General features: G+C 40.9%; 1 protein-coding gene across 1 annotated transcript in view; it reads left to right on the top strand.

Moving 5' to 3' along the window:
• Nucleotides 1-25,771, top strand: part of ARHGAP18 (Rho GTPase activating protein 18) — a 127,175-nt gene that overhangs the window by 48,600 nt on the left and 52,804 nt on the right. The window contains exons 2-3 of the mRNA XM_040965220.1: nt 20,183-20,379; nt 25,487-25,722. Of these exons, the coding sequence (XP_040821154.1) occupies nt 20,183-20,379; nt 25,487-25,722 (433 nt within the window). The remainder of the gene's footprint in view (nt 1-20,182; nt 20,380-25,486; nt 25,723-25,771) is intronic.

The following is a 25,771-nucleotide window of genomic DNA, read 5'->3' as shown; positions in this document are numbered from 1 at the left end:
TTGTCTTACTCATCAATAGAAGCTCTTTATAGCTTTAATGGGGACTCCCTGCTGTGATTGTTATTTTAAAGGTTTTATTTACCCTTTTCCTTCTTTTTTTTGTGCTTGGTTCAGCTTTAATTTAATATGCATACCAAGAGAGTGTTGTTTACCTTATGATTCTGCCATTCTGGGTTTCAGTTCCAAATAGGCAACTTTGTTCACACTGCACACACAGTCTTTTATCCTATGTAAATTTGTTTTCTGCAAGGAAGTACTCTTTCACTCCCACAATTTTAACTCATGTTTATCATAATGGCTCAAAAAATTGCCCTCTGGCCAATAATTTTTCTGGAAGTTTCTGATCATTTTCAAATGCTTGCAGCTGTGCCTCTCTAACTTCAGTGTGTGTCAGCATCACATGGATTCAGCAAGTTGGAGGGTGAGGGGTGTCTCATAACCTTTATGTCAGGGACTGCTTAGCTGTACGGGCTCAGGGAACTTTCCTCTGTGAAGGCTGTATAATTAAGTCCACTGAAATAATCTGACAGTGGGCAGATAACAAGAGAAAAGGTACACCTGTTTATGGAGTTGAGAATGGACATCAGAGAAGAGTGTCAAACAATCAATGAAATGGAAAAGACTGTATACTCTTTTTCATGGGGGAGATGAAGGTGGGAGCTGCAGGTGCTTTTAAAGATGAAGTGAATAATGTCCCTGCCTTGCATGTGCCAGGATCCCATGTGAGCACCAGTTCATATACTGGCCGCTCCACTTCCCATCCAGTTCCCTGCTTGTGGCCTGGGAGGGCAGTTGATGACGGCCCAAAGCCTTGGGACCCTGCACCCAAGCGGGAGACCTGGAAAAATCTCCTGGCTTTAGATTGGCTCAGCTCTGATCGTTGCAGCCCCTTGGGGAGTGAACAGGCAGATGGAAGATCCTTCTTTCTGTGATTCTGACTTTCCAATGAATAAATAAACTAATTAATTAATTAAATAAAATAAGTCTTAAAAACCCTCTATCAAATGACATTCTATCCAAATGAAAATTTCTTTTAAAAAGGTGAAGTAAATGATTTTTAGGGTAACTGGGTGTAAGAGTCTGGGACATCGTTTGCCTCGTTATTGAGTGTGGTGGCATCACCTCCAGATTTCTTTCTTGTGAGTTAATGTCCTTGAGCATCCTGCTTGTAGGCAGAAAGGGGAAATTCAGAAAACCCCTTCTTGTGCTTTAGAAGGGAAAGAGGAACGAGAGGAATAGGGTGGCTGGGACACCATCAGAGGTGCCTTAGTTCTCCTTTAGTTCAAAGTGCTCAATACACCAGAATACCATGCTTTGGAGTAGCATTGATTAGTCCCCGCTGGTCCACGTCACCCCATTCACAGTTCTCCAAGCTTGGGGTCTGTGATTCTGTTCCCGCAGGCCCATGTCACCCCATTCACAGTTCTTCAAGCTTGGGGTCTGTGATTCTATCTTTACTTTTTTGGTGATTATGGTCACGAATGCCTTTCTTGCCAGATTCTACCCAGCCAGCCTTTAATCAGCCTTGAAAATTCAGCTTCTATTGCCCTTCACCTGCTCTCTCCTCTAGAACTTGGACTTCCATAGCAGTTACCACTTGGGATATTGTGTTGAGCTGCAGATGTCATTGTTGCCTTCCAAACGCTGGCCCTACCTCATCCAAAGTACACGTGCATTCCATATTTTGCACAGCATGGAGGAAAGTGAATTTTCACTCAACATTTGCTAAGTCAGTGAAACATCCTGTAGGCAAGGAGGCAGGGAGCTTCTGTGTTAGCAGCAGAGGGAATTCAATCAGTTGGATATGTTGGGCTGTGGATGAGACCATGCATATCACTTGATGCATTCTGCATCTGACGAAGCCCTTGATGTGTTCTTTCCAGACTGTGTTGGAATGGAAATATGAACTATACACAGGACTTTAAAGACTTACAAAATTCTTCACATTCTAAAAATTCAAATTTTTTATTGTCAATGCTACAGTGATACTTTGGCTATGTCAAGATTAAGGAGTTTAATAAATGTTACCTGTCACTTTTAATGTGACCACTAGAAAATTTAAAATTTTCTTTATTTCTATCAGCCTGTCATGTTTTTGTTTTTTTTTTTTAAAGATTTATTTTTATTATTTTTTTCATTGGAAAGGTGGATATACAGAGAGGAGAGACAGAGAGGAAGATCTTCCATCCGATGATTCACTCCCCAAGTGAGCGCAACGGGCCGATACTATGCTGATCCGAAGCCAGGAGCCTCTTCTGGGTCTCCCACGCGAGTGCAGGGTCCCAAAGCTTTGGGCCGTCCTCGACTGCTTTCCCAGGCCACAGGCAGGGAGCTGGAAGGGAAGCGGGGCTGCTGGGATTAGAACCGGCGCCCATATGGGATCCCGGGCGTGCAAGGCGAGGACTTAACCACTTGCGCCACCGCGCCGGGCCCAGCCTGTCATGTTTTAAAGTAACAATTTGCTAGTCATATTTGACATTGGTCAGGAGGATTCCCCCAACCCTACTGTTAATAATGTTATGTTTCTATTTTTTGGGATTATTGATCTGTAAATAAATTCATGTGAAGATACTAATAGGGAACTTAGTCCTTCAAGTTGTGTCTGTAAGAATTCCTATTGGTTCTCACTGAACTAGCAGACAAATCTCACCATGTGTCAGATAGTGATGTCATCTATAAATATAAAACTCAAGATTTTTCTTTTGCCCCATAAAATCCACTGTTTAATTAGTTGAATGTGAGAAACTATACCTTTAAAAAGTTTTAAATGTATCTGAAAGATAGACAGACATACTAACAGAGAAAGAGGGGTGGAGAGATGAGAAGGAGTGATTGATCCCCATTGTTGCACCAGTTTCCAAATTTCTACAACAGCCCAGGTTGCCTGGCTGAAGCCGGAAAGCAGAAGCTCAATACTGGTCTGCCATATCGGTGCATATCGGTGGCTAGGATCCAAGATCTTGAGCTGCTGCTTCCCAGGGTGGAAGCAGAAGTTAGTATCAGGAGTACGTTTGGGACTTGAATCCAGACATTCCCGATGTGTAATGCAAGTGTTGATTACTACACTGAAGACCTAATCAAGAAACCTGGGGAAAGATGTTTCAATTCATAAATTTTTAATTCTAACTGCATAGTTTACCTTTACCTTCATTGTTGCTGCTTCAGAATCAGATCTGTTTGATATCTATGTTGATACCTTTCTTACCAATTTTCAGTGTTTAAAGGCTAACGCTTAAAGAGTCTATCAAACAATTTTTTTAAATACAGATGCCTAAGGCCATTGCTTTCTGTAATTATAGATTGTTTTGCCAGTGCATCTCAAATACAAGTGCAATAAATCAAAGCAAAGCTACAGTGGCTCAAAGGTAAGTAAAGACTCCAAGAGGACCTTCCCTGGCAATTGGGCTTGCCCATTGGAAAAAAAAACAACCACCATGTAGCCCAAAGGCGAAGTGGCAAGCTAATTAAGGTTTCATAGGTGAAAGATGAGTATTATCAGATTTAGTTTGCAGAACTGGATGGGACTTTAGGTATTGTCCTTTTATGGGGTGGGGGGGAATCTATCTTCCAAGCTTTTATATGGGGCAGTAGAGCTGGCGACAGGCCAAATTATTTTGCTCCTAGTAGAATCTTCTCTCCAAAGCTATCTTGTAACTAATGTCACTTAAGAAATACTCTCCTTGGGTGTTACTATGGGATAAGAATGATGACGACACTTGACATGTGAGTAAGAACCTACTGGAGATAAGATGTGCATTCATATAACTTGATTCGTGGAGCAATAGCTGCAAGTGAGGACTAGATGAATGCTTGGAAGATAGCTAATAAATATCTGCACTTGGACTTCATCGCTGCTCACAATTCACTGATTAGGGTTTAAAATGGCACAATGAATTATGCAAAAACTGTTTGTGTAGGAGGGGCTGTCTTGCAGCCTAATGTGGCACAGATGGAAAGATCCTCTTTTAATCATTGTTCTCACAATACTTGGAAGCTTTTTGAGGAATAAGCACTCAGAAGTGGAAGTGAATGGCCTTCAGCAGTAAATGAATTCCTTCTGCAAGGGGGAACTGAACTGTGTGTGTGATGCAGATGGTCGCCCTGTGTTTGAATGCTCATCCTTGTCATCTGAGATTTATGCTTAGAAGCAAAATGTCTCTCGAATTACTTGGGTTTGAGATGATTCCACTGGAGAAATTACTTCTGCCCAGGCTGGCTTAACACATTATTATTTTCTCAGAAATTGTGACAATGGATATTTAAATGCCAAATCACTCCAATCAAGGAAATATGCAAATTACCTCTCTTTCTCTAATCCTTGGTTACTACTGCAGTGACTGAATTCGTTAGCATCCTCTTACTTTTATTAACATAATATTAATGCAAATGATCAGTAAAGGCTTTTAAAAATAATACAGAACCATAGAAAGTAATTAATAACAATGCTCATTTCCTCAGTATGAAAGAAATAAGCATGTGTGATTAGGCTTTTAACTTTGGTATCTGTGCCAAGAACCTCCCACATTGATCTAAACAGGTATCTGTTTCTAAAATCAGTGTCAGCTAGGAGCTTTCATTTTCATAGCTAGAGCCAGTCTTAAAACAGCTCCTAGGAACAACTGCTGAACAAAAATGGTATGCTGTAGGTAATTCTTTTGGATTCAGCCATCATCAAGACTATATAATATAGGTTGTGTTTCTAAGACCATGTTATATAAAATACATGAGGGAAATATGAAGGAGTAATAGTTATTGGCCAACTCAAGGTGTAGTGAAGGACTGACATAATTATTTCCAGAAAAGGGGGTTAATACAAAGAGGGTGTGATTAATTCTTTATTTGCCAAGAGGAAGTAGGCTTACATTAGAGGGAAGTAAAATCAACTCAAACAACAGGAAGATATTGTTGGCTCTGGAGAGAGCTTTATAAAATTAGAATGAGGCACAGTAAGGGAGTGGAATTTCCCTTCTTACCTCTCCTTACTGTACTGCAAACACCTTTGGTTTGTTTACACTTTCTGGTATCCTTGTGTTTAACTAGAAGGGAGCACTGTTGCACCTGTTGTTTGTACCACTCTTCTAGGATGAAGTCACTGCTGCCCTGTATGGTTCTTTTCCAGTGTTTTATCTTCAGTGTTAGAATGTAGACGCACGTGATCCAAGATGAAAGCCAGTGCTACTTTGGACTTAGGACGTCAGCATGCTAGTATGTAAAGGCGAGTCAGTATTTGATGAATGCATGTGTGAATCACAACTTAGTGGTTTGTTTATTATTAACAAGCAAGAGCTCAGGTTCTGTAGCATCACTCCACAGAATCCAGTCCACTTCTGTTCTTTTAAGAGTTCCCTTCATTATCTAAAGTGGTATACAGGTGGTAAATATGTAATTGTGAATATTTTAAAAATTTATTTTTGATGCTGCTTAGTTAAGAATGTACGCCCATGAGGACCACTGAATAGAGTTAGGAGGGTTGAGGTATAGGAGAAGGCAGATAGGACAAATGCTTCCAATTTTGCTTTTGTTTCCTTTTCTCCTGTTTGGAAAGAGGTGTGCCAAACTGTATCAGGACCTGATCATGCAGATGTCTACTTGATACCATCTTAGAAACACCTATGTGGAGAAAGTGTTCCAAGGGGTATTGCTTGAGTGGTTCTGATAGTTCCACGTCACTCTTGGTTTCACTGTTCCAAGAAGGTTTAGAAAATCCTTCCAAGTTCCCTTTGCTGACAAAGTCTATGCTAATGCATCCTCTCACTCAGACACTTGCTACCAAAGCTTGGCCAGGAGAGTTGTCCAGTCTCTTGGACTCTCCATCTTCTGACATGACACTCAGTGTTCTCTGCAGGCCCCAACTGAGTTGGCCATCATGTCCCTCTTAATGCACCTGGGCATGCTGTCGACTGCATAGGCATCAGCAATTGAGGTGGCCTAATCCCGGATAAGTGTAGATGGGCCAGGCTTTGCCGCAGCATCTGGTAACAAGTGCCAGTTAAGTGCTGGTACAAGTTGTGTCAGATTGGAAGACAGTACTCTGGAAGGTGCAAGATGCAGGGTGGGGACTGGGCCTAGAAGGAAAACTGAGCACTCCTCTGCTGAGCTGCGGTTCCTGCTGGTGTTCATGAGAGCCAGGGCTGGGAGCAGGCCAGGTTGGACAAGGTGGCAGCACCTGTTCGCATATGTGTGGACTGGTTCATGTGGTGGGGTGAGCTGAGCTAAACTGCAACATCCATAGATGTATGTGAGAGCCTATAGGAATGCATCATGGACTGGACTAGTCTGTTGTACATACTGGCATGTGCAGGAACCAGGACTGGGCCAGCCTAGTAGGGGTTATTGGGGGCTGCCACAACTGGATTGCACTTCATGCTAATGTATGCAAGAGCCAGGTCTCTGACACACTGGGCTGGGCTGGGTCACAGCACGCATTGATGTGCATGAAACATGGGGCTAGAGGCAGAGCTTCCCAGGCCACCACAAACACCAGTGTGTGCATAGGTTGGTGACACAAGCAAGAGTCAGGTCTGAGGTCACCTCAAGTGAGGTTTCTTGGGACTCCCCAATTAGAACACGGGACTCCAAACTCTGGCCACAGGGAGAATATTTTTTTTTTTTTAAAGTCATGGCTACAATGATTAAAAAATACACCTGAATAGAATATGCCATTCTGGCTGCTATTTTTTTAAATATAGAAGAGCACTGAATAAATGTGATACTGTTGTTTAGTGAAACTTAATATTGATTAACCTGTTGGATTCAGAAAGTAGTATTTCTGGGGCCAGTGCCCTGGTGTAACAGGTTAAGCCTCCATCTGTAGGGCCAGCATTCCAAATGGGCACCAGTTGGAGTTCTGGCTGCTCCACCTGTGACTCGGCTCCCTTTTGGTAGCCAGGGGAAGCAGCAAAGGTTGGCTGAAATCCTTGAGTCCCCATATCTGCATGGGAGACTTGAAAGAAGTTCCTGGCTCCTGGTTTTTAGACTGGCCCAGCTCCAGCCATTGTGACTATTTGTAGAGTGATCCGGTGGATAGAAGATTCTGTCTCTCTTCTCTTTGTAACTGTTTCAAATTAAAAATAGATATTTAAAAAGATAGGCTTATTGACATTGTCTAGCATTAGATTTTTAAAAAATCTATCATTCTTTATTTGGTAGGCATATGTAAGAATGTTTAGAGCTCCACACTATAGCAAAAAATGCAAGAGTTTTTATAATGTAGTTATCCCTCAAACACCTAAATTAAGAAGAAAAACCAAAAAGAAAAGAAAGATGTGCAGAAAGATTTTCTAAGCCCTGGATCTTTGAGTGTTTGACAGCATACCCCGTTTTGTAGACATAATCTGGCCAGATAGTATAGGAAGTTCCATACTAGGTGCCATTATGAAGCTGATAGCTCTGCTTTTATACCCATGGCACAAATATGGCTTCTTCCTCGTGGCCATTACTTGCTCTAAACCTATGTGTTTTCTCCTTTTGGTACACAGGCTGTTCTGGGATCAGTTCTCTATTCCAGAGTTTGCTGACTAATCTCTTGACATGATGGCTTTCTGATGCAGCAGTTCCTTGTTTGAGGTCTCTTACCAAATAGAGGACATGTGTACCCTTGCAACCCAGCAACAGTATCAGGGCCTGGAAGTTTTGGCCAGTATGAAATTTAGGGCTCCTGAAGGTGATATACTAGGTAACATTTTGGGGAGAAGTCAGCGTCAGTCTGCTTGGATTGTTTTTTTATAGCAAATGGACTGAGAGGAGATTCCAGCTGTGGAGGGATGGAAAATAGAAGCCTGAAGGTGAACCTCCTGGAACAGGGCACTGATTGCAGAGTATCAACCAGCCTTGCTGTGAATGGCAAGGGAGCTATTAAGGGTACAAACTACTTCCTATCTTGTATCAGATGCAAGGGTATGTTGGAACTGGATGCCTTGTTGCTTTTAATTAAGATTTTTTTTTATTCCCTCCTTATAAAAAGAAGAGATAAATAGTAGGCTGGAATAAGCCTGATGATGAATGCTAAATACTGCATGAAAGATGGCAGTATTTGTAGAAGGCCCGGATGAAAAATGAAGCTAGGGCAGCTTCATAGATTTTCAATTTGTAAATGTTTATTTATCTGTTTTCATCTATTAGAAGGGCATAATGACAGAGAAACATCTTCCATCTGCTGGCACACTCCAATATCCTCAACAGTCAGGATTGGCTCGGGCCAAAGCTGGGAGCCTGGAGTTCTACCTGGGTCTCCCAGATGGGTGGCAGGTGCCCAGCATTGAGGCCTCCACTGATGTCTCTCAGGATGCAATAGCACAAAGCTGGGTCAGAAAAGAAGCACTGAGATGAAAGCATCCTGAGTGGTGACTTCACTTGTGACACCGCAGTGCCCTGTCCCGAGGTTTTCCCCTTGGGAACTGGGTCCTCTTGGACTCTGGTGTGTCTGTGGATGGCATTTATTAGACCTTAGTGTATGTTGCTGCTTGTAGAGGATGCAGTCATTCTCAGAAATCATACTGATTATGCATGTGCTATGTTCTCTACCTTGTGCATTTCTTATCACACCCTTTTCAGGTTCCCCTAATCACTTCCTATAAAACCCTTGCCCACCCCCATGCTCAGGTCCACTCTCCCTGCCCTGTGACTCCTGGTCCTGCCCTTGACACAGTGCTTCGTGGTTCTTACTAGGTAGGTTTGTTGTGAGATTAAAAAATTCTGTTTACTGTTAGATGTTATTCGTGCCTGCATCCCAAACACTGTCTTGCAATTGGAAATTGTCTTTATGTTCTTATGTTATATTTCATTTTTTTAATATGACTGTAGTGTAATTTTTTGCCTCTCCACCATTTTTAGTGGAACATTATAATGGGCGTCCAGCAATAGTTTGAACTAGATTGAGTAAAGCACTTTAATAACATTCCTCAAGCAAAGCAGCCCATGCTCTTGGTACATTTGATGTTTAAAACTTCAGAGTTGTTTTCATTGCAAAGGTTTTTCTTTAGACTTTTCATCCATCTTTCAACAAAACTCAGTACCTTTGGAAACTACCAGGACAAAGGTAATTGGAGGCTTGTAAATGCAAAAGATACATGTGTCACAATTTGTACAATTTCTTTACATCAATTTTCTTGTACATTTTATAGCCAAGATCTCTTATTTAACCCAAAGCTAAGAGTATACTAAACTAACTAATTCATAGGCATTTTTAATCTCATTTAAATTGTTCTTATTTTGCATTTCATTCATGTTTTAGACAAGTTCCATTCACATTTGTGTTGGGATCTCTCTAAGTCTAAAATGAACTAAAAAGAAAGTGACCTTAGATAATTTCACTTTAAAGGGAAAAATTGCATTGTGATGTACATATGTACACCTTATTGATATGATGATCTTTAAAGGTCATTTGGAATTTTATAATATATTTGCAGCTTATAGAAAACAAGTTTATTTTCCTATTCAGATTTTTTTTGCCACACTGTTTTTAACTGTTCTATTATTCTAGAACATTATTTTTCAAATAACCTTTGCCTCTTAATACTTAAGATAGTTTCAGATATATTTCTAACATTTTTGCCCAATGTTTGCTTATGGTTTTCCTTTTGTTGCTGATAGAAGGTTGATTTTATACCCCTATAGTCCCACTGAAATAGGAAATTATTTTTCTGCCTTGTTGCACTAAATAATCAGAGAACCAAAAGAGGTGAATGACAATTATTTTTTTTTCCACAGTATGCCCAAATATTGAACTTTAGTTACTATAGTTTTTTAAAAATCCAACTTGTGTCCATATTTTTATTATCTGAGCAAAGTTGATGTTATCTGTAAGTCACACCATTATTTTCTTCAGTACTTCAGTACTTTTATAGCCAGTACTTTTCCAACATTAACGTATTATTTGTAATTTTGTGTCACTTCAACAAATATTTTGTGTCTATATCTTTGTGTATTATGAATCAATAACAACATTCTTTATGCCTTAGAGAGATCACAATAATATAATTTGTTAATCTTTAGACTCTTTAGTGAAATTCTAGACATTTAAGTACTTTATCTGGGTCTGAAATCTCTAATTGTATTGCTAACATCTTGAGAGATTTTGCACCTAGGTGTAAGTGTGTGTGTGTGTGTGTAATAATCCATGCTTAGTAAACTGTGGTAAGGGAATTTGGCAAGCTAACAAAATTAGATAGGCTACTTCTGAGTGGTAAGTTTCAAGAGTGTTATCATAGAAAGTAGGAAGACTGACATTGGATTTCCCTTAGTGAATCCTGTTCTCCATCTCTGAAAATGGTTTTTAGAACTTAGTAGATGCCTAAGCAAGGAAACGGGAGTACAGGCTCGAAACTGAAAAGGCAAAAATTTTGATTTGCCAAGAACAAAATGTTAAAAAATTTCATGAAAATGTTGGGTGCTGACTCTTGTGGAATGAGAAGCAGGCAGTAGACAGCCTATGGGAGGAAAGATGAAAACAGAAGCATGGCTTTGATGTTGGGCAGTGACTGGGTTGTGCCAAACATGAGGGAACTTGTGAAACACCAGGGGAGACGGTGGGACCCTGGGAGGGCTGCCCTTCGCTCATTAGTGCTGCTGTAGCAAGATGCTACTGATTGGGCTGATTGAAAGCCATTCTGGAGGCTGGGGAGTCTAGGTGAGCCTTGTGGCAGATTACATGTGTGACCTGGACCTGCCTTTTCATTAATCATGTGTCTTCCCATGTTCTCACATGGCAGAAAAAGCAAAGGGACCTCTTTAGGGCCAATGTTGGCACATTGAGGGTTGCATTTTTAATATAAGAACTTTAGGGGGAGGGGAGGCCACAAATCTTTGACCATAGGGAGGGACTATGGAAGCAACCTGACATGATTGCACCGTAGAGCAGTGTTGTGATGTGGTAAGTAAAACTGGCCTGTGTCAGTGGTTTTTCATATGGGTACTGGTTCATGTCCCACCTGTTATAGTTCAATTTCCTTCTAATGAAAAAGCAGCCATCAGTAGAGTCTGTGTCTCCTCTTTATCTATTTTACATAAATAATATTTTAAAAAATCTTCTAAGCCTAGGGAAATAGTTGAGCATGAAAGTCGCAGAGAGGAAGTGAAATTACTGTGGGGAAGGAATCATGAGCTGTTAGGACCAAGGCTGAAGCAGAGGTTATGGTCTAGAAGCCCTAGCTCAGCGAAGATCTGGAAAGTTCCACCTATAACTGGTGTTATCGCTGCTAGCTCACATTAAAGACTTGAAGGTGATGCTTAAACAGACATCTCTCATAATATGCTCTTCATGGGGTCAGGTGTTCAATACATTTGTGTTTATTTTAGAGATTGAGGCAATAGACTGGAACCATGGAGTGTATGTTTTAATACATACATTCCAGAGCTTGCTTGTTAGGTAAGCATCAGTTCAATTCTGGTGGAAAATCAGCCTCTTCTGTTTCTGTTTCGCCTAATTTTAGGTGAAACACCCAAGAGCAGAACAATTGCCTTATTGATAGGATTTCTTGACTGATTGCTTTGTTGTCTACTTTGTATGTGTCTATCTCATTGTTTTATAATTTCATGCCATGCAACACTAGAAGCTAACATTATTTCAGAGATAACAATGTTTCAGCAATTAATAATTGAACAGAACACAAGCATCTGCCATGTCAAACACGTTACCAAGATTTTAAAAAGTAGATGCTTGCTTCAAGGATCACAGAGTTTGCTGGTGGACACCCATCTCAGTGCAGGATGTGGTAAGGGCTGTGGGCGGGCTGTTACATACAAGTTATCCGATCCCCTCTGTGAAAGGTGTCAACATGAAATTGAGTAATGACAGCTGGAAACAGGTTATGCTAGAGAACCCCCTATGCTCAGAATGCAAAATAGCTACCAAGTGCTTATTTCCAGGTGGCTGTGCAGCTGGTCAGAACTCGAAAAGGAAAGGAATCCTGGTGATGCATCAGGTCCAGAATGTCAGGTGGTTTCAGTCATGGTAAGAGATAGTGAAGTGGATATGTGACCTCAGTGTGAAACAACATTCCAGAATCCCAAGGTATTATAACCAAAGTGCCACTGCGGATACCTTAGAGGGAAATTTCACCTTAAGATTCCATGATTCTCATGTAGCTACATGGTGAGTGTTATCTTCAGTGAAGGAGGACAAACTCGCCCGAGAAAGCTTGGAGCAGTTGGAAGCTCCCCTGAGCCAGAGGGAGGTTCTGTGCCAGTGTCCCCTGGTAGCAGTGTGAGCTTTGATGCCCGCCTTTATTGCATTCTTTTCTGGCCTCTGATTTCCTTCCCATTTTTCGAGTCAGACTTGTTAGTCGTTGGTGCCTATAACTTCATTATTTTTATTTAAAAAGCATGGGAAAACTGCAGTATAAAAATGAACAAAATCAACACATAGGTTTGATTTTTTTTCTCCATACTCTTGTGTAAACATGCTAGAGTTCAAAGGTAGCAATCAACAGTGTTGCCTATGGGTGTCTCTTTTCGGTTGAGTTTAAACAGGATCGTCACATCTTCATTTGCTCAGTGTTTTACTGTGTGCCGACGTGGGTGCGGACTCTTTGGAAAACCAAAATGTAGATGCAAGATGTCTAGTGACTTTGTTCAGCCCAAAAGAAATGAGCATGTTTAATATGTCCCTACCCCTAAATGAAAAGAGTGAAATTGGTAAAGAGTAAAGGGAATTTAGGAAAAAAAATGTGAAGATTAGCTTAATACTTTCTTGAAACTATAGCCTTTGGGTTGGAGAACAGAGATGGGAATCCCTTCTGGATGGCGTGGGAGGTGGGGAGGGGCACTGTGGCTCTGCTTTCTGATTAGCTTCTTTCTGCCTTCAGGTGTTGTCAGTGTTTTCTTCCTGATGTCAGAGCTGCTGCTAATTACTGCTTTCAGCTAAATAAGAATGGGCATTCACTTCCAAAGCAAAGCAAATGATGGGGTCACTCACAGGCTGCAGCTCTTCAGTCATTCAAATTAAATGAATTCTGATGGACAGGGCCATTACACAGTATTAATAGCTTTATCATCTCACCAAGGTAGTGATTACTTCTTTAATATTGCTACTGAAAAGGGAGAAAAGAAAATCTACACATCAGAAAACAGTTTTCCCCTACCCTGCCCCCATATAGAGAGATTGAAGAGCCAGAGTGGATTTTTAAAGCTGTTTTAAAATTTTAAACATTTACTAGGCAAAATAATTTTTGAGTTGGTTCTATTTGTAATCAGGCTCCAGTGTGACACAAACTGTGTTACAGGGTATATTGGGAAAGATGGCTCATGCTTGTCAAGAGATGTGCTGTGATGTTTTACAAAGGTTCCTCTTCTTCTGCTAATACTTCTACTGTTGTGATCTAGGTTAATATTTATTTCCTAGGTTCCTGTCTCTTAGTGTTTTTTTTTTTTTTTTTTTTTTAAAGCACAGACATGGACACAGCTTAAGAAAGTGGTAAGGTTTATTTAGAAGGTGAAGGATACAGACACACACATGGGTTGTGTTCAGGGAGTGTGGGCCAAGAAGGGTAAGAGTCCATCCTCATAGTCCATCCTTGGGAGATAAGAGAGCAAACCCCTCCTGGGCGTGAGCTTTTATGGGGCTTGAGAGTGGAGTGGTTGTGCAACACTGCCCTCCTCAAGTCCCAGGTAATGACAGATAAGCATCATTTGACTCACAGGTGGGCAGAAAGAATTCAGCAGGTGGGGAAAGTGTGGCTTCCAAATTCTTGACCCTGAACTAGCTGCCTGCCTAAGTCCATATTGTTACTGCTGCAGTGGCCACTGTGACTACTATTACTGTTCTTTCTCAATGTAATGGTTTACCTGAAAACATTGATTGTAGATATTAATAAAATCCTATCTGGCTTGGCTCTGTGTAATGTAAACTTAGATTATGGAAATACTCGATCAGAGAGAAAAATCAGTTCTGCTCTTGTAAATCTGTTGGATTTAATGACATATATAACATTGAAGAAATGAGAAAAATGGCCTGAGTTTCGCCATGCTTTGGCTGGGTGATTTGAAGATTTAATCTTGGGGCTCCATGACCTTATGTGGAGGAGGATGAGATGGGTTTTTATCTTTAAGATCCAGCACTGTTCTGAAGTTTATGCTTCAGTAAATTTGACTGTATCCAACATCCATTTAGTCATTGTAGTTTATGATGGTAAGTTCTGATTTAAGAACTTTTCTTATTCTGAATTTTCTTTCATGTTAAAGCAAAAGTAAGCCTTATTCTTTCTTGTATATGCCAGCCAGTTACTTCTTCTCGTTCACAGAAATAAAGGTAAGATAAGGAACATGAAAGAAATGGTGGTCCTTTGAAAAGGTCTTGTAGAAAAACAAATACGGAGGTTCCCAGCATGAGAAGACTTCAAGAATGCAGACTTTGGGGGTGCAGAGATGCTTCTGGAAGGGGCAAAGTCAGGATGTAGCCTGCGGAGTCTTAGACTGCGACCTGTAGCAGTGAAAGAAATTTCCCCTACATCCTCTGCCGCTTTGTGGAAATGACTGGCAATAGATAGAGTCCTAGGAGAAAGATATACGCATTTGCTTTATGTGCATGTGTGCAAAGTGGCTATACAAAATAACTTTATGGGGAAAAGGGAAATGAGCAGGTGAGGGTAATTGTATAGACAGTTTTAAAGAGGTAGTAATTGAAAGGTTCCTCTTAGTTGTGGGTAGGTAGGTGGGGAAGGGAAGCAGCAGAACGCTGTTGCTTTACTGTATAGCAGACCATCACACTGGGACTCCCAGGTCATCCCCCAGGCCTGCCCTCAGCAGCTTAGAAGAAAGAGAGAAGAAAGACCATTACCCCATTACCCATCTTGTTCATCTTTCCTGGTTGATTGCTAAGATTCCTGCAAGAGGGTGTTTAAGATAATTGCCTTTCTTTGGGAAGAATTTTCTTCAGACTTGGGTACTTTCAGGTGAGCCCCTTCTTTTTATTCTTGTGGGTTGTCCATTTCAGTTTCCTGCCATTGGAAAATGCTCAGGATGCCAACCTCTTGTATATGGGGATGTTGTTTTCTGGGTCCCAATAGACTCCTAAAACAGCATACACAGGTGTCAACATGGACAGATAAGCAGGAGAAAAGACACATCTTCCTTACAAACCTGCCTTGAGCTGAATGAAGCAGGGAGGTATAGATGACAACAGAGCATTGAGGAAAATGGGCATTTTCAAGTGTCTTGACAAGCAGTGGAAGCTGAGAAAGATCTCCCAACCCCACCCCACCACGCGTGCTGGATCTGAGCAAATGATTAAGGACATTGGCAAGGCAGGTCTTTTTATATGATATTTTTATTCTTCGTCGTTATAGTATAAATGCAATATGGATGTCATTGGACCAAGTCCCAGTTTTTATGAAAGGCTGCAAAACTGAACAAAAATAAACAAAGAAGTAGGTCAAGAGTCACCGCGAAAGCGTATCTGCTTTAGTAGGGCTTTCTGGAGTGTTGCCTACAGGATTGAAAAGCTCTTTTTCAGATCCATGAGATGGTATGTTAAAGAAATATTAAAGCAGGGGCTTTCAAAGTGTGGTTCAGGAACACCTGGGGGCTTCATGACCCTGTTGGGAGTCCTGGAGATGAAAATTGTCCTTAAGATGCTATTTGCTCCTTTGGTTCTCATTCTCTCATGAAAATATAGTGGCGTATCCCAGAGACAGTGATGTGCAATATCACAAACAATTGAGTGCCAAAGCAGATGTGGGGATCCAGATGTCTTTCATTAAGCTTGACATTAAAGAGAGCTTTGAAAAATGTAGAACAATGCTACTCATCTCACTTCTTTTTTGGTCTGGAAACTAGTTTTCCCCCATCAAAAAAAAAAAGTTTTAAAATGTTTAGTTGTGTGTGTGTGTGTGTGTGTGTGTGTGTGTTTGCCAAATGAATAATAGTTAAGATACTTTTTGGTTTTAACAGCTGATACTGTAAATATTAGCAAAAGCTCATGGGGGTTCATCAGAAATTTCAGTTGAATAAGGGAGTTCAGAGACAAAAACTTTGAGAACTGTCCAAGAGGCCAAATGATTCCTCTGAGTTTTACAAGAGGGGGGATGTGACTTTTTTGAACTTTAGGAGGGGCATTTATGTGTAGTGAGCAGCTGAGTGTTAGTAGCGAGCCCAGCTGTGCCCTTCCTGGTGCCTGGTGAAGCACTTTTGCAGCAATTCCCATTTGAAAGCTCACAAGACACAAAGCAGTGGAGGCTCTTGCTACTCACCCCATTTTATAGATAGGAGACCTTAGGAGAAACTAATTGACAGTCCACAGAATTACCTAGAGTTGGAACATCTGTTTCTTGTAAATCCCAGCTCCATGTTTCCATTTTTCCCTGACAGCATTGATTCTAGAAGGAATCTTCAGTCAGCGTGAAGTCTTCAGACCACAGTATGGAGAATGGCAACTCTGATCTCAGTGAAGAATAGCATGGGTCAGACTAGCTTTGTCCCTGTGACAAAGTAAAGGGTGCACATGAATTATAATACTATGAGTAATACCTTCGAAAAATCTCTGATCAGGTGGAAAAATTATCATGGGAAAGAGGGATAACATACCCAGAAAAAATGCAATCAGTGAGCCCCTAATTTTTGTACATATCATGGAGGACATGCTATTAGAAAAAGAAGAAATATTCCATGAAAGTCCATAAGAATCTGAAAGAAGGCAAAGTGGTAATACTGTGATCTACTAGAAAAGGATGAATCTTGTTTAGCAAGCTAAAGAGCGACTCTTTTATAAAAGAACAGTTAATTTGAATGGCAGAATTACAGAGTGAAAGGGAGAAACAGAGGAAGTTTTTCCATCCATTGGTTCACTCCCCAGATGTTGGCATGAGCCAGGAGTTTTGTCTTGGTCTCACATGGGTAGCAGGGGTCCAAGGACTTGGATCCTCCTTCCCTGCTTTCCCAAGTGCATTGGCAGGCAGCTGAATCAACAGTAGAGTACCTTGGTCACAAAACTGTGCCCATTTGTGATGCTGGCATTGCAGGTGGTAGCTTAACTTGATATGACATAATACTGCCCCAAGATGCATTCTTTGTAGAGCAACACAAGCACAGGGTGTAACTCTGCATCCTGATTGCGAAAAGTGACAAATGATAAGAGCTTTTGAAGCATGACCATGTGATGATTGCCACAGAAGATTCTGAGAGGAGAAAACCTGGAACGGCCAGTTGCTAGTAGGTCAGGTGAGAATAATTAGTAGTTGCCTGTGGTATAAACTGTTTGATTTGAACACTGTATTTGTGTGGCTCTTCTGGAAATAGGAAAATATTTCTTCTCTACATTTTATTACATCTAGCTCATGGATGTAACACATGGTGCTTTATGTTTTTGAACCCAATTTGCAGAATGAATATGCAATCAAAAAAACACATTGCTAAAAATAGAAAAGAGGAAAGAAATTAGCTGGCCTCTGACCAACACAGATTTTAGCAGGTCTGGAATTTCTAACCATTGCCTCTCAGGAGTACAGAAGTAGAGTATATGCTCTGAAAAAAAGAAGTGACGCAGCATTTAAGTTGATGTTAACTGAAAGAATGTCCGTTGATGTTTTTGAAAGGTGTAAAAATACATGGCGGAGAGTGGTTCGAAATAATGGTCAATTACAGAACACTTGCCTCCTTGCATTCCTTATCTTCTAGTATTTGAAACCCAAAACACTGTTTTTCAGTATTTACCAGCCATTCCCCAACAACCTCCCCCAAAAACAAAGTACTTACTTTTCATGACTCAGTACTTTCAGGTTATCATAAACCTATTCAGTTTCTGAATCTTATTAAAGTCAAAATATTGAGTCAATTCATCAGCACTAAGCTATTAGATTTTTGCTTTATGTGTGTTTTGAAAGCAGAACTTGATATAGAAGGTATATTTATGTAACAATGCTGTTACTCAATGGCCTTGCTTTTTTCTGCACATGCTATCTTAATGGAAATTTACTGGAAAATTCTTGCCAGAATAAACACATTCCTTAAGAACTGAAAGGCTTAATGTACTTCTAGTTCAACTGTACCTCTTTCCTGGGAGCAGATAAACCAAATTATTTGGCATTAGCTATTACACTTCACATAGTTCAGAGTGCTTTTTGTGATCTCCTGTGGAGTTTAAGACTTGCAGGAGACAAATCAGGTAGACAACCTTATCCTATGATAAAAGAACAGAATAAAAGCAAGGATAGGGCATTTATATACTTGACATAAATTACACAAAACAGGTATGAGGTGGACATCCTGCAAATTAGATTTAGCTGTTCTGGTAAGGCAGGATTATAGAATGTTAGCTATTGAAAACTTAGACTACTGATCCCAGAAATAACACACACACGTGCGCGCACACACACACACACGTGTTGTTTTTCATTTCTAGGAGATGACTTTCTCAGTTGCATTTTAAGAATCAAAAATAAAATAACTGATTCAATATTAACCATTAGGGCATATGAAGGGACCACTATGGGATACTGATGTCAACAGGATATTAAGGGCGAAGGGGAGAGGAAGTAGCCCTTGAATGAAGGGATGGAGTAGACAGACAATGCACAATGGTGACCCTGGAAGGAGATTCACAAACATGGTCATGGTCCTGGTATCCGCCAATTTCTATCCCAAGGTTGCAGTACAGGAGAGATTATAATTGTTTATTCACTTAGGAAACTATCATTAGTAAAATATTTAAAGGAGAACTACTGAGTAAAGTGAGCTTATTAGTATATTATATCAGCATATTAAATTATTTTGCATCTATATGTAATAATAAGCAATTAAGTTTACTTATTAAAAAATGTTTTGGAGATTGTCCCAGTGTTTTAGGACCCTCTTGTGTAACATTAAAATAGTATTTTAAGCAATTACCAGAAAGGGTAGTTTAATTGTCAGTTCATACATCGATAGAGTTCTGTTACAGTCATTTTACTTTTTGATGGGTACAGTAAGTAAAAATAATCTAGAAAAGTATTTGTTAGAAGTCCTTTTTGGAAGATAAAAGAATCTAAAATTAGAATATAGAAATACTTACCAATTGTTGTCACCACTCAAACTACACTTTTTAAAATAATCAAGTTCTTGTGGACTATAAAGGATAGGTCCCAGGTCTGTCAATTCTCTTCTTTTAAGTAATCTCTTTTCTTTTTGTATAAATAATAAATTAAATGTCTTTCCTTTGTATATGGATTTTTGCTATTACCTCCTGTAATTCAGTTTAATGGTGAGATATAAATTGTAAGGAAAAATTAAGTTATCTTCAACTAATAAAATACTATTATCTAATTTACTTTCTTTATAGATAGTAATTAAGAAACAAATACTTTAAATAATTTTAAGTTTTGCAGAAGTGACAAAACATGAATACTTATAAAGTTATTATAATGCATACATGTCCTTGGAATATTTATAAGTAGAAATTTAAGTTATTTCTTTTTTTTAAAAATATATTGATTTTTGAATTTTTATTGAAGTCAGATTTTACAGAGAGAGACAGAAAGATCTCCCATCTGCTGGTTCTCTCTGCAAGAGAGCCACTTGGAAGCCAGGAGCCAGGAGCTTCTGGTTCTCCCATGCAGGTGCAGGGTCCCAAGGCTTTCGGCCATCCACTACTGCTTTCCCAGTCCACAAGCAGGTAGCAGGATGGGAAATGGAGCAAATGGGACACAAAGGGGTGCCTGTGTGGGAAGCTGGTGTATGCATGGCGAGGATTTAGCCACTGGCTATTGGGTGGGCCCTAAAAAGTAATTTCTACATAGAACATGATAGAAAAGTTTAAAAAATTATCCTTTTATTTCTATTTAAAAAATAAAATGGAAATTAGTGCTGAATTTATTGATTATAAATATTTGCTGTGTGAACTGATTGAATTTGCTTTATAAATCTATATGATAAATGGTAATTTGAAATCCATTCCCTATTTACTTAGTATTTAATCGTTGTGAACCATCTTGTTCCTTTCTAAAAACCCAAGTTCAAGTAACCGAAGTGTTATGTAAGTGGAGAAGGAATTACCGCATTGCCATTTGTTCTACATTGTATTTCTCTGCAGAGCATAGGAGGGTACACTCTGCAGATATTTTATCAGTTTAGTCAGTTTTGAAATGTGTATGTCTCTTTGCCTTTGTTAGAGAAATGTCTGGAATTTCCAAACTATCTAGCTCAATTATGTGGCATTTGAAAAATGGTACTACTTCCTTGGTGCCAAAATGAAGTATGTTTTCTTTTGCATTTGTAGCCGCAGATGTGGCCAGTACACCATGAATCAGGAAAGCAGCACCAGAGTTCCAGAGAAGCCTCCGTATGATCGATCAAGTTCCCAGGATTCCTTGGATGAAGCATGCATGGATGACTACTTCAGAGAACTAGAAAACATCAAGAAATCCAATGAAAACAGACAAGATCAGGAGGTGGTGGTTGTCAAGGAGCCTGATGGTAAATAAACATAGCTTTGATGGCTTATGTTTAAAGGAAATAGGTGCACGGAAAGGGAGAGAAATGCAACCAAGACAAACCTGATGGTTGCCCTTCAACTTGAAAATTACTTATTTGTGATAGATTTATGGATGCAGCTGCTAAATACAAGTGGAATGAGTAAATCTACTTGGTCATGCATACAACTAGACCATGGGCTAAGCTAACTGGATCAAAGACAACATTAGCCCTGGTGTTGGAATTCTTTAGTGATACCCAGGCTGCATGGTCCTCTGATCTTGGGGAAATATAGGTGGAGATGGGAAGAACATGACTTTGCAGCGAGCCTGCTCTTCCAGTACGCAGGCTGTTTGAGTTGCTTGGATTGTTATTGATTGGTTTACCACCTGCTATCTTTTCACTTTGACTTGAACTTTTTCTTGCTGGAGTTCGTGCTTCTAGGTAGACCAAGCATGTCCTGTTTTGGTTGATGGCATTTTGAATATGTAAGGATGGTTATCCGATCAGCAGTCACATCTAGGAGGAATTTTCCAGGAGGAAAAGTAACCAGTTTTCTGGGTATTTTTCAAACTGTGGTCCTGGCCGTTGCATCATTCATAGTATCGTACCCCAGGTGGTGTGCAATGCCACTTGATTCACTAACTAATCCACAGATATATGGATTTGGCCAGAAAATTTTGAGCTTCTAAATTTGCTTTCTTTGTTGTCTTTGGTCCACGTTGTACTCAAGTCTCCTCAGCCATACCCTATTTACCACCTTGATACACTGTAAAGAACGTTAAATTCGACCTTTTTTAATCCCCTTAAATTTCATGTTGTTTCTTTTCATCTTAAAATTCGGGGAAACTCTCAGTTTTTAGTGCCCAAATCTGTCATTTTTTAATTTTAACCTTGTTTTTGTGTCCTATGTCTCCCATTAATTTGTACATATGCTTTGATTTCTAAGTTTGTATGTATATATACATGGCAGAGAACATGAGAGCCAGTGAGACTTCCTTCTCAGCAGCGTCATGCTTAACTCAATGGTTAGGACTGATCTAGAGAAATCTGCACAAGTAGGACTTTGCCCTTTGCTACAGTTTTGCTTGGAAGGAAAAAGCGTTGAGAGTTTTTCTTAACAGCTTTAGGATTTATAATGCAAATTGCAATAACCTCATTCTTTTGATTTCTGATTTTTTCATCTTTCTTTCCCAGGAATGTGATCATTAAAATCTAGCTTAGCAGAGATGTTGTTTTTTTTTTCCATTTTTAAATTTTATTTTTGACAATCTTTACATAGTTAATTAGGGCACAAAGGTTCAAGGGCTACAGGAAAGTGGGTAAAACTATCATTTTTACACATAACATAAAAAGACTATCATTTTTCTATATCTGGGGTAAAGGGGAGGTAAAAGGGGAAGTCCCACCCAGTCTCCCACCCATCCCAAGTCCCTGATGTGTGGCATGCTCCGAGTGTCTTGCCCAAGTGTTTTGGATAGTTCAACAGTTATAAATTACTGCCAATCTTGCTATTCTAAGCATGAAGAAATTGCTGCAGAATCTACTGGTTGATATAGTCCATCTTAGAGTCTCCATTTGCCCTATGTTTTACTGCCAACATATGGCTGGGGTACTTGATTGATCTGTTCTGTCCTCTGTCTTTTCATGGTTAGGGATCTAAGTCCGGTAGTTCAATTGAGGGGATCTCCAAAGAAACTTTGTCTGAGGTGTTCCCAGACCAGATTCTTGTATGTACTAGCAAGTACAGGGCCCGGCACAGTCCATCACCACGATCAGCTGGTGGTTGCAATTGCTGGGTTGGTTCTGTTTTCCCTCACGACTTCCACTGGAACCAATGGGTGTTGCAGTCCAGCCTGGTTCTGCTCAGCACATTCTTGGCCCTCACATAAACCAGTGGGAGCTACAGCCTAGTCAGAGCAACCCACAATAACCCCCACCAGGCCTGCCCACTATCCTGGTTCCCGAGCTTGCCATTATGGGCAGCAGAGTCATCCAGTCTGTCCCACATCCCATTCAGCTCTCATACATGTGAATAGGCATTGAAGCCTAGTTCAACCCAACCAGCTCCACGATCCAGGCCGCACACATGCTGTTGGGTGCCTTTCTGTCTAGCCACCTCTGCGCCTGTCCTGGTTTTCATGCTCTCCAGTGAGAGTGGTAACCCAAGAGATAGGAGCCCACTATTTCCCTTCTAGGCCACTCCTACTCCCGGATTATGCACTCTCCGGGTGTTTCTGCAGTTTAACTTGACAGAATTAGCCCCCAGTGCCAGCTTCTGCCAACTGATGCTGCGGGAAAGTCCAACTAATCCTCACCCACTCCATTTTATGCTTTGCACCAGGAGGAACAATCAGCCCAGCCTCGCTTTTCCCTGATCTAGCTTAGTAGAGATATTTAACAGTATTATTCAACTTTTTTTTTCTTACAAAAAAGATATTTATTTATTTGAAAGCCAAAATGGCCAGGGAATAGAGAGGGAGAGAAAGAAATGTCCCATCCACCTGTTCATCCTATAGGTGGCTGCAAAGTTAGGGCTATGCTGGGCCAAAATGAAGAGCCTGGAGTTCCATCTGAGCCTCTTACAAGGGTGGCTGCGGACCAAGTATGTGGACGTGTTCCGTTGCCTTTCTAGGTGCATTAGTGAGCCACTGGGCCACGAATGGAGTGGCCAGGACGCTAGCAGTTGCCAAGATGAGGTATGGGTGTCTTCGGTAGCTGTTTAACCTGCTGTACCGTAAGAACACTTCAGCTGTTCTTTCTCAGTTTTAGGGATAGAAACATCATACTGGTAGTCCACTGAGTAAGAAGAGAAATTACTGGAGAAAACAAAATGTATGTCTCCTACATTGGAACATATAATGAGATCTCTAATAATCCTCTGAACTTCATGGCTAGATTCCTAAAAGATTGTGTACACATGTGATCCCCGAAAGATTGGAAAAGTTTATATATGCCCGTGTTTTTTCTTAGACGTGAAGTTATCTTTTGCCTGTTACTTTTTAATGGAGCAAGTTGTCTAATAGTCTTGAGTCACTTGTGTTGACGGTATCAGGTTCCTTTTCCTGGTAATTGTGTTTACTGACCTACACTGAGCTCTGCTTTCAGAGCGTGAATAGTAACGGCTGACTTGCCTTTGCCATCAGTCAGTGAGCAGGGTTTGTGTGCTGAGGTGCAGAGTGCCCCACACCAGGTGACGGTTCTTGGAGCCGAGTTCAGACGTGATTTCTGCCACCAAGGAGTGAACACGCAGCACAAGGTCGTGCTCCGCACCGTGATGCGGTGCTTTGCCAAGCCCTCCCCATCACACTCTGAGATTTGGTTATTACATAGCCTCTGTAGCTCTGCTTTTATTCTTATTTACGTATTTTAAAGATTTACTGATTTTTATTTGAAACGGAGATTTACAGAGGGAAGGATAGAAAAAGAGAAAACTTCCATCTGCTAGTCCACTCTCCAAATGAGCTCCATGACGAGAGCTGTGCTGGCCTGAAGTCAGAAGCCGGGAGCCTCCTCTGGGTCTCCCGTGTGGCTACAGTGGCCCAAGGACTGGGCCATCTTCCACTGCCTTTCCAGATTGAAATCAGGGAGCTGGATTGGAAATGGAGCAATGAGGACATGAACTTGTGCTCATGTAGGATGCCAGTGTTGCAGGTGGAGGAAGCCTGGTACGCCAGCATTGCAGCCCCGAACGCTCTGCTTTTATTTGTAGTTGAGAAAATGGCCTGAGCATGCGGCTAAGTGCTTATCCAACATGACCTAGTTATCAAGGTATAGAGATTGGGGAAAGACTCAGGTTTTTATCTCTCACATCATTTTTCCCATCCTCTTAAAAAATATTTATTTTTTATTGGAAAGCCAGAAATATAGACAATAGGAGAGACAGAGAGAAAGATCTCCTGTCTGTTGATTCCCTCCCCAAATTGCTTTAACAACCACTGGTGCTCTGATCCGAAGCCAGGAGCCAGGAGCTTCTTCTGGGTCTCCCACGCAGGTGCAGGATCCCAAGGCTTTGGGCTGACCTTGACTGTTTTCCCAGGCCATAAGCAGAGAGCTGGATGGGAAGCAGGATAGGCAGGACACACACCAGTGCCCATATGGGATTCTGGTGTGTGCAAGGCAAGGTTGTTAGCTACTAAGCTACCACACCGGGCTCCATCCTCTTTTTAAATTAATTTTTGTTGCTTTATACACATGGTTTTTGGAATCAGTTTATTCTATTGTCTCTTTTTTTTTTGTAATTTTCCTCATGTCTCACATGATACAGGCAATCTTTTGCATATATGGGTTCATCCATCCTCAGATCAAAAATATTTGAGCGGCTTGCACAGAAGGCTAAGCTGCTTTTGACACTGGCATCCTATACAGGAGCTCTGGTCCCAGCCCTGGCTGCTCGGCTTCTGATTCAACTCCCTGCTGATGCACCTGGGAAAGCAGCAGGTGATGCCCCAGGTTCTTGGCCAGGGCCTCCACTAATGGGGAGACCTGGTTGGAATTCTCACCTTTTGTAGTCAGCCTGGCCCTTGTGGTCATGTGGGGGAGTGAACCAGCAGGTGGAAGATTCTTTCTCTCTTTGTCCCTTCTCTTCTTCCTCCCTCTCTCTGTATCTCTCTGCCTTTCAAATAAACAAGCAATTATTTCGCTTGGCATTGATTAATTCCTGATGTCCAGTTGTGCTTCTTTGCCATACGCCCTGTCAGCTGCCGGGAACAGAGAAAACAAATCTTTGCATAAATTGCTCTTGGACTCTGAGATAATGCTGAGCATAAGCCAAAAACGTGGGCTTTCATCTTGCCTTCCCAGCCCTGACTGCCCGCTCTTCTCAGCCAGAGGAACAGTGCCATCCTTATGACTTAATCTGTGTGGAAGTTATGGAGGTTTACTACAAGTGAAGCCATTTACGAATCCTAATTGCACATATATGAAATCAAGTTAAAACTCGGTATCATTGTGGCTAAAGCAGGTGGCAGTTGTCCAAGTTTGAGATAATGATTTTCAGCACTGTGGCTTGGTTGTGATAGAAGGGTTTTACAAGAAGCAGTTGGCAGTTTTGAAAGTGCGACCGTTCTTCTGGCGTATGACTTCAGTGCTCCTTTGCCCGCTGTCTTAGAGGGAGAGTTGGAAGAACAGTGGCTGAAGAAGGCCGGCTTGTCCAATCTCGTCGAGGAGTCAGCAGACGATCCTCAAGAAAGCATACTCCTTTTATCAACGCTGACCCGCACCCAGGCCGCAGCGGTACAGAAACGTGTGGAGACGGTCTCCCAGACCTTGAGGAAAAAAAATAAACAGCATCAGATCCCAGATGTCCGAGACATATTTGCTCAACAGGAAGAATCCAAGGAAAAGGTAAGTGGTCTTCTTGGATGTTAAAGGAAATGCTTGCTGATAACCTCTG

The sequence above is a fragment of the Ochotona curzoniae genome, unplaced genomic scaffold (genome assembly GCF_017591425.1).
Source record: "Ochotona curzoniae isolate NIBS_2020 unplaced genomic scaffold, NIBS_Ocur_1.0 scaffold_3890, whole genome shotgun sequence".
NCBI classification, from domain to species: domain Eukaryota; kingdom Metazoa; phylum Chordata; class Mammalia; order Lagomorpha; family Ochotonidae; genus Ochotona; species Ochotona curzoniae.
This window is presented reverse-complemented; position numbering and strand designations above follow the sequence as displayed.